This window comes from Halichoerus grypus, chromosome 12 (assembly GCF_964656455.1).
Source record: "Halichoerus grypus chromosome 12, mHalGry1.hap1.1, whole genome shotgun sequence".
NCBI lineage: Eukaryota > Metazoa > Chordata > Mammalia > Carnivora > Phocidae > Halichoerus > Halichoerus grypus.
The window spans coordinates 23,387,978-23,403,818 of record NC_135723.1 but is presented as its reverse complement, the minus strand read 5'-3'; the positions used below and the strand labels follow the sequence as shown (position 1 = coordinate 23,403,818).

General features: G+C 36.1%; 1 protein-coding gene across 10 annotated transcripts in view; it reads left to right on the top strand.

Annotated features, from left to right (window-relative positions):
• The window catches only part of MAGI2 (membrane associated guanylate kinase, WW and PDZ domain containing 2), a 1,322,716-nt gene that overhangs the window by 1,100,626 nt on the left and 206,249 nt on the right, over positions 1–15,841 (top strand). For all 10 annotated transcript variants that reach the window (XM_078060071.1, XM_078060067.1, XM_078060065.1 and 7 more), the window contains one exon: positions 3,251–3,889. In XM_078060071.1, coding sequence (XP_077916197.1) covers positions 3,251–3,889 — 639 coding nt within the window. The remainder of the gene's footprint in view (positions 1–3,250; positions 3,890–15,841) is intronic.

The following is a 15,841-nucleotide window of genomic DNA, read 5'->3' as shown; positions in this document are numbered from 1 at the left end:
CCCATAGAACAATAAGTTGCTATTATTATTATTCCTCATTACTTGTGAAAAATGTGAGTCACAAAGGATTTAAGTTAGTTTTGAAAGTCACACAGCTAGGAAGTGATGAAGCTGGAAACTGGACCAAAGTCTTCTGACACCCTGTCCCATGTAATGTCAGCTACACCATGCAGCCTCCCAAACCTCCCAAAAATGTTGGATCAAAAGAATGGAGGTGGGCAGAAAAGTAGTCAATGTGTTAAAAAAAAATGTAAAGGACTAACCAAATAGGAAAAAATGAGGAAATGAGATGTACTAAAGAGGAAACCCAAATGGCCAATAAACATATGAAAAGATGCTCACCCTCACTAGCAATCTTGGAAATGCAAATGAAAACCATGATCACACCCATTAGATCGATGAAAATTAAGTCTGAGAATGCCAAGTATTATATTAGATAGGGAGCAATGAAAATTCTGATATACTAGAAATAGGGGTGTAAATCAATTTGACCTATTTTGTCAGCCATTTGCCATGACATAACAAAGTTGAAGAAGCACATGGTCTCGGCCCAGCAATTCAATGCCAAGGTCCATACCTCAGAAAAACTCCACCATAAGTGCACAAGGGCCATGGAAAGAGATTATTAGCAGAATTATCTTTAGTAGCCAAAAATTCACAAGAACCCAAACATCCAATAACACAAGAATGGACAAATATTAATGAAGTAGTGATGTAGCCATCCAACAGATACTCTATTGCAATGAAAATTAGTGAACTAGAGGTAAAAGTATCAAATAGATAAATATCACAAATACATTTGGAAGGAAATTACAGAAGATTAATATGTATACCATTTACAATGATTTTAAAATGTGCAAAACCATATTTTGGGGGATATTATTATTTAGGGATTAAATTTTACTTAGGAACATTATTTACAGGTACCTGGATATGTCATAAAAGCATGAAGTGCATGTGAATAAAGCAGGACAGTGATTATGTTCGGAGAGGGCAATAAGTGGGAGGGAGGTGCCACCTGGAGGACCACAACTAATATGTTCAATGTTCTCATCATTGAGTTGGATGGTCATACACAGTATTTATTCTTCTCTCAACCTTGTAATGTGTAAAATAGATGATCCTAACTTTAAAAATAGAAGAGGGAGGAAGAGAAGAAAAGAGTTTGTCTGGATCAGATACTTCTCTGGGACTCTGGGATGACCAGACCAGTTGAAAATGATGCCGAAGAGTCCCCATTTGCCCTGGTCCAATGGCGAATCATAGTAGCAGAGAAAGGATGCTCATCCCAACTCAGCGCTAAGTCCTGCTCCAAAATCCCCACCATTACACCAACACCCTTTCTGATACACATAATTGAAGTGTGAAGTTCCATCTAACCAATCACGGAGTCTGTGACATTTTCTAGAATCACACTTAAGCTGAATCCCAGAAAATGTTTGTTTGACTTTTCTCTTTATATCTTTAGCACTTTCAAGCAGGTCTCTAGCATTTGGGAAGAGCAAGTGTTAACTGAGTCTATGTTGTTCAGAGTATTTTACTCAGGAATGTTTTATTCATAGAATTATTTATTTTAGAATGCATAAAGTGGAGTAACCATTTTATATCAGACACCTAAGAGAAGCTAGAGAAGTATTTAACTCTGAAAGTTCAACTCTGTTTTTACATTTTTGATGTTTGCAATTTTGATGGGCAAGGATGTCTCAGTATGAAATCCCTAGCCTTTTACACTACCCATTTCAGAATTATCCTGATAAATTAATACCTGCTGAGTTACTCATTTGACAGTCTGTGAAAACATGTCTTTTTATCCCTCATGTACTCCTCAGCGTAGTCAGGCACAATCTCAATTTACAAGCATAATTCTCAAATATTATGGTTTGTGAGAATAAAAATATCAACCCATAATAGGGCAGTTCTCTAAAAATAAAATTGTTATTCATACATAATTGAAATTTTTGAACAATTATCTCAAACAAGCGTGTTTTTTCTGTATCTTAAGGAAGAAATATTGCTTTTCAGAATTTTTATTTTATAATGAATAGTTAACATTCAGGGCATTTTTAATATCATAAAGTTAACATCTAACCAGTGGACATCTGTAACTCTATGATAATTCATTGGGGAGAGAAGACAAATGGCTTTTTTAAAAAGATCTACAGAAATATTAATTAATCTAAGATCAGAGGATGAGTCTATGGCAGCCTTCTATTGAAAGCCAAGGTCCCAAATCCCCTCCAACTTATTTTAGCAATAGTAATATTAATAGTGGTCCACACTTATTGGGCACTCACCATGTGTCAGGGACAATGCCAAACGCTTCTCCCGCATTATCTTATTTAATCCTCACAACAACTTTACAAATGAGGAACTGTGCCTCAAAGCAGGTACGTCACTTGCCCAATATCATGTATCTGCTAAGGAGTAGAGTCAAGATCCGGACCCAGATCCCTGATCCCAGAACCAGTGCTCTCGACCTTTGCTTGTGTATACACAGAACCTTTGTAATTACATCTTGCTATATATGGAGAAAATAAATGGGCAAAATCTTTCCTCTTCCATAAAAAAGAAAAGTAGCAGTTGACTCCAAAAAAACCCATATACCGGGGCTTTCTTTTTCATCTAAAACTTATGACCACTACTTCTCAATAGTTTGAAATTCTATTAACTGAATTGCACTGAAGATGGAAATGAAGATGAAAAAGAAGCATAGAATGTGTGCTTCCTCAATGTACAAATGCTTCTAAACTTTTCTTTCTGAACACAAAGCTGTTTCTGAACTCCAAGAATAAACACATAGCATTTTTTTTTCATCATTTGATCGTTGTATTTGTTGGCAGACCTGTTGGTAACCTTGGGTCACCTACAGTGAATTTAAATATTCTTCTAATTGGGGCGCCTGGGTGGCTCAGTCGTTAAGCGTCTGCCTTCGGCTGAGGTCATGATCTCAGAGTCCTGGGATCGAGTCCCACATCGGGCTCCCTGCTCGGCGGGAGGCCTGCTTCTCCCTCTCCCACCCCTCCTGCTTATATTCCATCTCTCACTGTGTCTCTCTCTGTCAAATAAATAAAATCTTTAAAAAAAAAAAAAAATAAAATAAAATAAATAAATATTCTTCTAATTGATTTTCTCACAGCTTACTGAGAAACAGAGTGCCTCTTTTACTAGTCTCATAAATAATTCCATTTCTCTATGTCAACTTTAATTGAACTTACCTCATGTTGTCAATCTCTTTCCTTTTTCCTCGCAGGTGATGTCATTGTCTATATTAATGAAGTTTGTGTCCTTGGACATACTCATGCAGATGTAGTCAAACTTTTCCAGTCTGTTCCTATTGGTCAGAGTGTCAACCTGGTGTTGTGTCGTGGCTACCCTTTGCCCTTCGATCCTGAAGATCCTGCTAACAGCATGGTGCCACCCCTTGCAATAATGGAGAGGCCACCTCCAGTGATGGTCAATGGAAGACATAACTATGAAACATATTTGGAATACATTTCTCGGACCTCACAGTCAGTTCCAGATATAACAGATCGGCCGCCTCATTCTTTGCACTCAATGCCAGCTGATGGTCAACTAGATGGCACATATCCACCACCCGTCCATGACGACAATGTGTCTATGGCTTCATCTGGGGCCACCCAAGCTGAACTTATGACCTTAACCATTGTGAAAGGTGCCCAGGGCTTTGGCTTCACTATTGCTGACAGTCCTACAGGACAGCGGGTGAAACAAATACTTGACATTCAGGGATGCCCTGGCCTGTGTGAAGGCGACCTCATTGTTGAGATCAACCAGCAGAATGTACAGAACCTGAGCCATACAGAAGTAGTGGATATACTTAAGGACTGTCCCATTGGAAGTGAGACTTCTTTGATTATCCATCGAGGAGGTAAGATAAACACTACTCAGTAATAAAATATGCAGGTAAAATAATAGGACCTTTACCATACTATCATAAAAATGGAAGTTTTCCTCGAGTTGAATGAAATCATACTTTAAAAAATAAAAGTCAAAGAATAGGAGAGAAAAACAAGAGTTAAAAAATAAAAGTCAAAGAATAGGAGAGAAAAACAAGAGTCCAGGAAGCGATGGGTTGTTTTTTTTTATTTTGAGAATATATATTTTCTTCCTATTTTTTATTAAACACAATAAAAGTAGTCCTTTCTGTCTCACAAATGTATCTTAGTATGAACTTGGAGGGTAAAACCTGAATCCCCAAATATGAGTGGTTTATATTCCAAAAGTTCATTAATATTATCAGTTGTAGAGATCTCAAACTGGTTTCCCATTGACTTAATTAAGAAATCTGGTTCTTCCAATCGAGTCAATGCTCTGTACTGTGCTTAGGATTCTAGCTAGCAGGTGGGAGCTGGTTCAACCCAGTCCAAGGTCAAATATAGTCTTCATAATCCCCATCAGGACATTTGGGAACTGGTTGTCGCAGAAAAATCTTTTTCAAGTCATGAATTGGGATGCTTAGGAAACTTCTTCCACTACAAAGGTACTCCTCCAGCAATAATTACTCATGGTGCCTTCCATGACCTGGGCAGGAAGTTACAGAACAGGATTAGGGCTGAAGTTCTAAGCTGGGTGTTCTAGGTGAACTATGGAAATCGGAGCAGTGAGGAAGGTGGTAGAACTCTGAGCCCTGGGGGTTTCCTCCCTTCTACCTTCTGGGGAAGGGAATGGGGCTAAGAGGAAGGCCCCTCCTTCATTCCTCTGCTACTTTGCTCTTAACTATCAGTGACACTAGGGAGAGAAAGGAGGGAAGGGCCACAGATTGGAAGGATACTTGAAAACAGAGTATAAAGGAAAAGGCTCAGGCTCAGTCCTGGTTTTTTGCTTACCAGTTCTGGGACTTGGGACACTTAAAGTCCAGGAGCCTCAGAAGCCTCGGCTGTTATATTGGGATGATAATACTCCCTAACGTGGTGGTCATGGTTCTTCATATCGAATGGCCCACCATCGGTGTTCATGAAATGTGTGTTGAGAGTAAAGGAACGCTGAAGCTACAGCAAGGGTGGGGCAGAAGGAGCAGCTCTTCAAGGAACTCATGCGTGAAGAACACAGTGTGGCCAACATATGTGATTGTCTATTCAGAGCACTGAAAACAGCAGGAGAGCCCTGTTGGTTTGAAATGCAAAGGAAGGCAGTCAAAGCTTGAAAGAAGCACCTTTTATGATTTATTTGGCCCTCACTGCAGGTGTTTCCACTTCAAGGAAGTATTTACATTATTGATTCCTTGTGTGAAAATGGACATCAAATACTAGGCATTTTTTGAGCAACACTGTACAAAGTATTATGTTCCTATATTAAAAAGGGAAATTATGATAGCAGAAGTCTTAAATTTGACCTTCTTAAGGCGTTGTTACAAAATAGCACTTGAATCTTTGTAATTAAATATTGACAGTGTGTTTTAATTTCTCCCATTGCTTGTGTAAGATTAAAACAAATATTCTTAATTAAAGCCATATCTTCATAGCATGCAATTGAAAAGCAAATCTTTGTAACAGGTTCTTGATATTAAAAGGTATACTGAAAATTACTGTGCAGTATAGCCACTCTCTGATTCATAGAAACGAGTTTGTATACATATCCTATATAATGACTTTTTTTAAAAAGGCATGGCATATGGGGTGCCTGGGTGGCTAAGTGGTTGGGCGTCTGCCTTTGGCTCAGGTCGTGATCCCAGGGTCTTGGGATCAAGCCCCGTGTCGGGCTCCCTGCTCATGGGGGAGCCTGTTTCTCCCTCTCCCCTCTGCTCATGCTCTCTCTCTCAAATAAATAAATAAAATCTTTTAAAAAAATTTTAAAAATAAAAGGCATGGCATAGCAGGAAAAAGTATTTTGAAATCACCTATGTATATATAAACGCCCGCTATCAGCTAGACCACCCTATTCTTGCTCTTTTTTTTCCCCCTCTATTTTTCCCACCTCTCCTTTAATCCTCCAGGATGTTACATTTTGTTTGCATTTTGCTTGTGTTTGGGGGTAAGGAATTGGTTTTTATTTTGTGGCTAGTGTAGACCTGCAGAATGTAGTACCCTGTAATAAAGTACTTCTAGTCAAAAACCTCTTGTGTTTCCCCAGATTCCCACAATTTGCACTCATCTCTCTGAAATTATAAGGAACTAATACCATGTTTTTGTGATGAAATTTTTTGTAATTGTTTTGGCTTTTATAGATTCTTTCCATTTTCATATAAATTTTGGAGTCATCTTTTGCTTTCTCTTATTATAGGCTACTCAAAATTGCTCATAGCCTCATTCAGATACGTCCAGACCTTCAAGAGCAGAGTCATAGGCCTGGGTCCTTCTATCAGAATTGTGGTTCTTTGTTTGTTTTAATTATTTACTAGGATTTTTAATTTTTAAAGCAATACTATACATGGTTTAATTTTTTTAAACAGTGTCAGAAGGTATACAATGGAAAAATAATTCTCTTTCCTGTCCCAGACTTTCAGTCCTTTTTTCAGAGGCAAACATGTTTTTTGAATATATACTCCCAGAAATATTGTGGTCTTAACTAGCACATGCATGAATATACGTAGTATGTTTACTATAAATGATATGATATTATACATACATATGTCTTACTCTAAATATCTTGGTTATTAGGGTATATTTCATTTTTAACACACACCATTTTGGAGTAATTTACATAACATAAAATTCACCCACTTAAAATTTATACATAAATAAGTTTCACTAAAATGATATTTTTGTGTAACAGTCACCATAATCCTTAGAACATCCATCATCTCAAGTTCCCTCGGCCCCAGAAAATCACTAATATGCTTTCTGCATAGTTTTGCCTTTCTGGAAATTTTTTATAAATGGAATCATACAGGAGCACCTGGGCAGCACAGTAGGTTAAGCGCCGGACTACTGGCTTCTGCTCAGGTGGTGACCTCATCATGGTCGTGAGATCAACTCTGCATTGGGCTCCGTGCTCAACTCGGAGTCTGCTTGAGATTCTCTCTCTCCCTCTGCCCCTCCCGCTTGTGCTCTCTCTCTCTCTAAAATAAATACATCTTTAACTAAGTCAATCAATCGATCAGTCACTCAATGGAATCATACAATATATAGTCTTTTACATAACAGAATGCTCCTGTGATTCACCCATGCTGGTGCATGTGTGAGTAGTTTATTTCTTTTTATCACTGAGTAGTTAGTATTCCATTGTATGGATCTACCACTTTTTAAAATCCATTCACAAATGGATGGACATTAGCGTTGTTTTCAGGTTTTGACATTCATAAATAATGTTGCTGTGAACACTTAGATGTAAATGTTTGTATGTGTGTATGTTTTCATTTTTCTTGATGAGATACCTAGGAGTGATACTGCTGGGTTATATGACAAATACATATATAAACTGTTAAGAAATTGCCAGAATGTTTTCCAAAATGACTATACCATTTTACGTTCCCCACTAGTAATGTATGAAGTTTCCAGTTTCTGCCCATTGTTGCCCTTAGTTGGTATAGTCAGTCTTTTTGATTACAATCATTCTAGTGTCTGTATAATGATACCTTTTTTGTAATTTTAATTTACATTTCTCAATTTTTTTATGTGTTTACAACATTCTGATGTGTTTATTAGCATTCATATATCTTCTTTGATGGCATGACTACTCAATATTTTGCCCATCTGAATATTTATTGGGCTATTTATCTTCTTATTACATTGTAAAAGTTCTTTATGTATTCTGATTACATGTTTTTCATAAGATATATGGTTTGCAAATATTTTCTCCCGTCGGTGGCTTGTCTTTTCATTTTCTTAATGGTTCCTTTTGAAGCACGGAAGATTTTAATTTTGATGAAGTCCAATTTATCAGTGTTTTCTTATGTGGATTATTATTTTGGTGTTTTATCTATGAAATCTCTGCCTGACCCGAGGTCACAAACTTTTTCTTGCTTTCTTTTAGAAGTTGTATAATTTTAGCTCCTGCATTTAGATCTATATTTTAAGGTCTGTGGATAGTGTGAGGTAAGGGTCTAATGCATTTTGTTGTATATGGAATTTAATTGTTCTAGAACCATTTGTTGAAAAAAAACTATCCTTTCCTCTTGGATTGCCTTGTGGTACTTCAATATTTTATTAAACTAGCATGAATGTGAGGGTTTATTTCTAGACTCTATTCTGTTCCAGTGATCTATATGTTTATCCTTATGATAATGCCATACTTTTTAGATTACTTTAGCTTTATATCAAGTCTTGAAATCAGGTAGTGTGAATCCTCTAACTTTTGTCTCCTTTTTCACAATTATCTTGGCTATTCTAGATTCTTTCCACTTTCATATAAATTTTGGGATCATCCTTTTTATTTTACTTATCTTAAATAAAGGACTGTGGAGATTATGGTGTTGCTCCAAATATGTAGAACAATTTGTGAAGAATTTCCAAGCTAACACTGAATCTCTTGATTCATAAATATGGTATATCTCTTCATTTATTTAATCTCCTTTAATTCCTTTCAGCAGTGGTTTGTAGTTTTCAATGCACAGATCTTACACTTCTTCTGTTACACTTATTCCTAGCTATTTTATTGTTTTTGACATTATTGGGAATGGAATTATTTTCTTAATGTCATTTTCAGATTGTCATTTGCTAATGCATAGAAATACATTTGATCTTGTTTTGGATCTCATACATTGCAACCCTGTTATACTCACTTACTTCTGGGTTTTTTTATAAATTTCATAAGATTGTCTACATAGATTATTATGTTGTCTGATGGTACAGTTTTATTTCCTCTCTTCCAATTTGTATGCCTTTGATTTCTTTACCTTGCCTTATAACACTAGCTAGAAACTCAACTATGATGTTTCATGGAAGTGATTATGAGCAGACATCCTTGACTCATTGTCAGTTTCAGGGGGAAAGCATTAATCTTTCACCATTAAGTATGATTTTAGGTGTAGGCTTTTTATATGCCCTTTATCAGGTTGAGAAAGTTCCCATCGATTCTTACTATGTTCAGAATTTTAATAATCAATGTATCTTGGCTTTGAACAAAAGTTTGTGGTTTTTTTTTTTTTTCCTGAAACTATTGAGATGATCATGTGGTTGTTTTTTTGTTTTGTTTTGTTTTGTTTTTTTACCTTTTATTAATACAGTGTTGGGAAGCCTGGGTGGCTCAGTCAGTTAAGTGTCTGCCTTCGGCTCAGGTCATGATCCCAGGGTCCTGGGATGGAGTCCTGAGTTAGGCTCCTTGCTCCGCAGGGAACCTGCTTCTTCCTCTGCCTGCCTCTCCCTCTGCCTGCTGCCCCCTACCTGCTTGTGCTCTCTCTCTCTCTCTCTTTCTGACAAATGAATAAATAAAATCTTAAAAAAAAAATAGTGTTAAACATTACATAATTTTTAAAATTTTTTACAGGGAAGGGGCGTAGGAAGAGGGAGAGAGAGAGAGAATCTTCAAGCAGATTCCACACTGAGTGTGGAGCCCATGCAGGGCTCAATCTCACCACCCTGAGATCATGAGCCGAAATTAAGAGTTGACACCTAACTGACTGAACCACCCAGGCGCCCCTACATGATTTTTAGATGTTGAACTAATTTTTGCATTCTGATACAACCCCATTTGTGTATAATTCTTTTTGTATGTTGCAGACTTTGTTTGTTTATATTTTATTAAGAATTTTTGAACCTACTTGGGGAGAGATTTTCTTTAGTTTTCTTTTCACGTAATGTCATTGTCTGGCTTTTGTGTCGGGATAATCTTGGCCTGATAACATAAGTGGCAAAGTGTTCCTTCTCTTTTTTCTGAAAGAGTTTGTATGGGGCGGATATTAATTCTTCCATAAAAGCTTGATAGAATTCACCAGTGAAGCCATCTGGGCTGGATTTTTATCTGTAGAAAGATTTTTGTTTACTGATTAAATTCATTTTCTTGATTTAGGCCTATTCCAATTTTCCAATTTTCTTCAATCAGTTTTTGGTAATTTATTTATTTCTATAAATTTTTTACAGTTCATCTAAGTTGTCAAATTTGTTAGCATAAAGTTTTTAACAAAATTTCCTAAAATTGTTTCCTAAGAACCAGCTTTTAGATTCATTGTTTTTCTGTTTTCTATTTCAATGTGTTCCACTCTGATCTACTTGCTTCGTGATTGGTTTACTTTGCCTTTCTGTCTTCAAGCTTAGATTAATGATTCTACTCCTCTCTTTCTAATAAAAGCATTAAAGCTGTAAATTTCACTGTAAGCACTTCTTTAGCTTAATTTCATAAATTTTGATATGCTGTTTTCTTTTTCATCCAGTTCCAGGTATTTTTTTTTATTTCTCTTATGATTTGTTTTTTAATGCATAAGTTACTCAGAAATGTGTTATTTTTCAAACATTTAGGATTTCCCAATTCTTTCCTGTGAATTTCTAATAATTTTTCCTTGGAGAAAAATATGTTTTGTATTATTTCAGCCCTTTTCAGTGTGTTGAGACTTGTATCATGGCCTAGTTCCTTGCTTTTTTTAACTTAGAAATTTATCTTAGAGCAGTTAACATATTAGTTCAAAAATATATCTCATTATTTTTAATAGCATATTTAATTGGATACCCAATAATGGGTATTTTGGTTACTTTTAGTCTTTTTCTATTGTAAAAAAAATTCATGTGTCTTTGCACATCTATCTCTGCACAAGAGGGTAGATTTATTCTTTCTTTCAACAAATATTTCTTGAATGTCTAATATGTACTGGGCACTTTTTTGGCACTGGAGATAAAGCAAAAAACAAAACCAACCACATTCTTTTACTCATGGAGTTAACATTCCATTGGAGGGAGACAAATGAAAACTAAATGCCACATAAATATGCTTTTTGTTTACTTATTGCGTATCTCCTATCCCCCTAGAGTATTATTCCTAAATATTAATTTTATAACCAGTTACTTTACTAAGTTATCTTAACTGTTTCTCATATATCTTTCAGTTCATTTCATGGGATTCGGAAGCATACAGTCCACGACCTACAAATAACAATCATTTTGCTTTCTCCTTTCCTATTTGCATACCTCTGATTTGTCTTATTTAATACATTTGACTGTTACTTCATGAATACTGTTGATTAATAGTGGGAATTATGGAAATTTCTATCTTATTCCTGGCTTGAATGGAAGCTGTCTCATTTTACACAGTTAACACAATGCTGGCTTTTTATTTGAGATGAATATTTACCATGTTAAGGAAATACCCCTCAATTCCCATTTCATTAAGAATCTTTTATCAAAAATTTATAGTGAATTTCATCAAAAACGACAAAAGGCAATTACAGAGATGATCAGTATTCTCCCCTTTGATTTAACACTTGGTGAATTGAATTAAGAGATGTATTAGTATTGAACTATCCTTTCATTCCTGGAGTAAACTATATTATATTTATAATGTGCTGCTAGATTCTACTTCTTTATACATAACTTTGCACCAACATTCATATATGAGATTGGTCTGAAGTTTTCTTTTTTGGGTTTTGTTTTGTTTTGGCTTGGCTTGTTCTTTACTGTTAAAGTTTGCTATCAAAATGATGCTGGTGTCATAAAAGCAATCAATAACTGTACTTCTCTCTCTCCTCTAAAACAATTTAAGTAACATTGATTTTATCTATTTTTTGAAGATATAATACACCTTTGAAATGATCAGGTTCCAGGGGGTTGGCTTTGTGTTTGGTCTGGTTTGGTGAAGGAGAGTGATACCTTTTACAACTTTCTCAAATTCTTCCATAGTAATTAATCCTAGAGTTTCTATCTTGGCTAGACTCAGTTTTTATCATTTATATTATCCTACAAATTTGTCTCTTTTATTCATTTTTTTAAATGTGTTTAAATGGAATTGAATCAGGTATTTTCTAATGTTGTCTTCTATTGGCCACATTACCTAAGAGTATTTCAATTATTCTCATTTCTTATTGGTGTTATTTTCTTGATGAGTTTGGCTAACACTTTTTCTATATTAATCGCTCAAGAAACATATAGTTTATGTATAAATAATTTGTGGGCTGGGGGCGCCTGGGTGGCTCAGTTGGTTAAGCGACTGCCTTCGGCTCAGGTCATGATCCTGGAGTCCCGGGATCGAGTCCCTCATGGGGCTCCCTGCTCTGCAGGGAGTCTGCTCCTCCCTCTGACCCTCCCCCCTCTCATGTGCTCTCTCTCTCATTCTCTCTCTCTCAAATAAATAAATAAAATCTTTAAAAAAAAAAAAATAATTTGTGGGCTGATGCTCAACCTAGTAGTTATAGGGAATCATTATACTTTCTACCCAAGGAGGCTGTTATTTGATGTATGGAATAAAGGAACTCCAGAGTGATTACTTAATCAATCCTTGTCATGTATTGTCCTCTTATTTATATTAAAATGCACAAAGTCCCCTACTTAATTTGTGAACCTCCCATAAATTGCACCCAATCAGTATTTGAAAAATTTCCTTCCTATCTCTGGAAAACATGATCCCAAAGGTTTTCACTAGATCAGAATATTCTCTTCATATGCTGATAATGTAATAATTAACTAGTATCAGTAATATACATCTTTTCTTTCTTTTACATTCAAGCAGAATTCAGAATATTTGAGAGGCAGCATATACTATATCAGAGCTGTGTTTGAGGGCAAAGCATAAAAATTAGGGACATAATTGTGTCTATGTAGAGAATTCTTCCTTTAAATTTTCAAAAACCATATTATCAGACAAAAACATTCTATCACAAGTTTTAAACTGCACAGAGAAAATAGTAAAAGCAAAACTGTAAGAAGAATTGATATTTTTAATGTTGCTAACATTTTTTTCTTTTTTTGTTGTTTGAAATAGTTTTTTTCTCCTATCTGATTTTTTTGTTTTTTTGTTTTTGTTTTTTTATTATGTTATGTTAGTCACCATTCAGTACTTCATTAGTTTTTGATGTAGTGTTCCATGATTCATTGTTTGTGTATAACTGTGGAAAGAGCTGAGGTGCCCTTCAACAGATGAATGGATAAAGAAGATGTCGTCCATATATACAATGTAATATTACTCAGCTAACATTTTTTTCTAAATTTTTTTTGTTTATGAAGTTTCAAATTCACATGAAGTTGTGACTATAGTACGCAGAACACCATATACCATTTACCCACATTGCTGGTAACATTTTGCCCCATTTGCTTAATAACGTGTGTTTGTGTGTGTGTGTGTTTCTGGACCACTTAAGACTAAGTTGTGTATGTCATAGCTTTTTATACCAAATATTTTAATACTTATTTCATGTCACTACTTATTTGGAGAAACATATAAGCAGCTAGTTAGTTAAAGTTATAAAAGATACAATTTTAAAACTACCATTACCACCACCACCACCACCATAACAAAAGACTTTAGAAATTACTAAAAGAGCGTCAATACTCACCAGTAATAAGGATATGTTATAGGACTCTTTTTGGAAGAGAAAAGGCATGGGTTATTTGAGAAGAGTGCTATCCAGAGAGATAAAGCAAAAATCAAAGTGGATATCCCACAGTCAATGTTATGTAATCCAACTCTCCACTTGATGTCAGCAGAAAAGAGCGTGTATGACACAGCAAACCAAGTAATAAATCCACACCATGAGGTGAGAACAACCATGGCATGCTGGCTGCTGTATTAACAAACATGTCCTGAAGTTCCAAATAAAAATCTATTTCTCATTCATATGATTTCCAATGCATGTTTTCCTGGATAGCAGATTTCCTGGGCAACTCTTCTACACACAGTGGTTCAGGGAACTAGGCTTCTTCTCTCTGGTGGATCTCCATGCCCTAAGGCCTTGAAGTCCCCCACTGGGTTCTCTCTAACCAGCTGATATACATCACTTCCTCCAATATTCCATTGACCAGAACCCAGCTCTAGATCCCATTAACCATAAAAGACTAGGAAATATGGTATCCCTGTATGCCCAGAAATAAGGGACTGGTTTGAGGTTACGCATGAAGTAGCCATTCTGCTTTTGATATTTCTTGTATGCTCTCTGCACCTTGACCTGCATATCAGGGACATATAACTATGAATTATGTGAAACAGAGATGAAATATTTTTTGTAACATGATATTGTAATATGAGTCATTGTAGGCTTTTGAGGTACACTCAAGCCAGTGGTGTATGTTTTTAAATTCACAAGTTCTCTTCACATTTTCTTTCTCAACCCAACTTTCATGGATAAAGAAACTTAGACTCAAGGTTCAGTAATTGGCCCAAGTTTATTGAATGTGTATCTCGGCAGGGAGATGGACAATTTATGTCCTCAGATATAAGAAGTGTGGATAATTATCAGTGAAAAGGATGGAAAATGCCATGGATCTCACGAGATGTACACCAAACAGGGAAATTATTGCACAGATGATCCATAGGGTGAGAGAGACAGGATGCTAGGAATACTTGTAGAGTTGTTATATTACTTAGAAGTAGCAGAAACAGAACTCAAATCTCTATCTTCTGACTCAATATTAGAATTCCCCAATTTTATGAAAAGGAAGTTTTGATGGGTTTTGCTTGGATATGTAGGGTTTATTCATCCATGTGTTTATTCACTTCATAAGTATTTGTTGAGGACCTGCTGTGTGCTCATCTCTGGTTTATGTGCTGGAAATATGTCAGGAGTCAGAACAAAGTTCCTGCCTCAAGAAGCTTACCTCCTAGGGGGAAATTAGGTAATAAACAAAGAAATACGTGTTAGAGATAAGAATGAAGAAAAACTGAGAAACAGGGTAAAGGAAAGGAGTATGATGAGCAAAGGAGACCATTCTCTTTTAGAAAGAGTAGTCAGGGAAAGTCATCTGTGAGAAGATGAGTGATGGAGCTAGCCGCATGGATGTCCAGGGACAAGCATCTCAAGCAGGGGGAAGGCCCTGAGGCAGGACTGTGCTTGATGTAGACAAGCAACAAGAAGGAAACTCGTGGGGCTGAGACAGAGCGGGGAAGAGATGGAATGGCAGATGAGGTCAGAGAGATGAGGTTAAGCATCTGCCTTCGGCTCTGGTCATGGTCTCGAGGTCCTGGGATTGAGTCCCACATGGGGCTCCCTGCTCAGCTTCTCCCTCTCCCTCTGCTGCTGCTCTCTTTCTCTCTGTCAAATAAATAAATAAAATCTTTAAAGAAAAGAAAAGAAACTGTCAGTAGGCAAGGATGGAAACAGGCTTACTTATCTTACTTTCTACCAGTGAACTCATGTCAGATCAGCTTCTTATCACCAAAAGAACTAACATCCCTATTTGTTCTCATGTCTAAGTTAGTGAAATGTTGTCCTGTGGTAGGTTCCAAAAGGAGGAGCTATTATACGTAATATTTTAGACCTCATTCCAGGGCTTATAGGGGGAGGAGAGGAAGCCATCCATTATATCCAAGAGATTCTTGGAGACAAGTGACTTCTTCAGGTCTTTTATCATAAAGTTTATGTACCATAAAAATAAAAATCTTAAAACTGCAGACTCTCCTTAACCCAGAAGGTACCTCACTCCACCCCAACCCGCACCACACACATCAGTTAAATAGTTGCGTTAATGTATCAGTTTCTTTTTTAACTGAAAGATGTATCTGTTAGCCATTTCTAAATATAAGTGGAAGAGTGGACAGAAGTGTCTTTTAGATGGTAAATCCAGTCTGCACGTGATAAGATATAACTATTAGTTATTGATTTCGTATTTACTTTTTATTTACCCCATTTACTAATTTGAGGACACTTAAGTGCAAAACAAAAAAGGGCATGTTAAGACTTACACTCCCATAGTCCTCAATATAAATGTAAATAATTGCTCTAAGTGGATATATACAGAAATGCCAATTAAGAGAAACTGCTGGTTCTTTAAATGCTAGCCAATTGCCCTCAAAAGCAAGGACTGTGTCT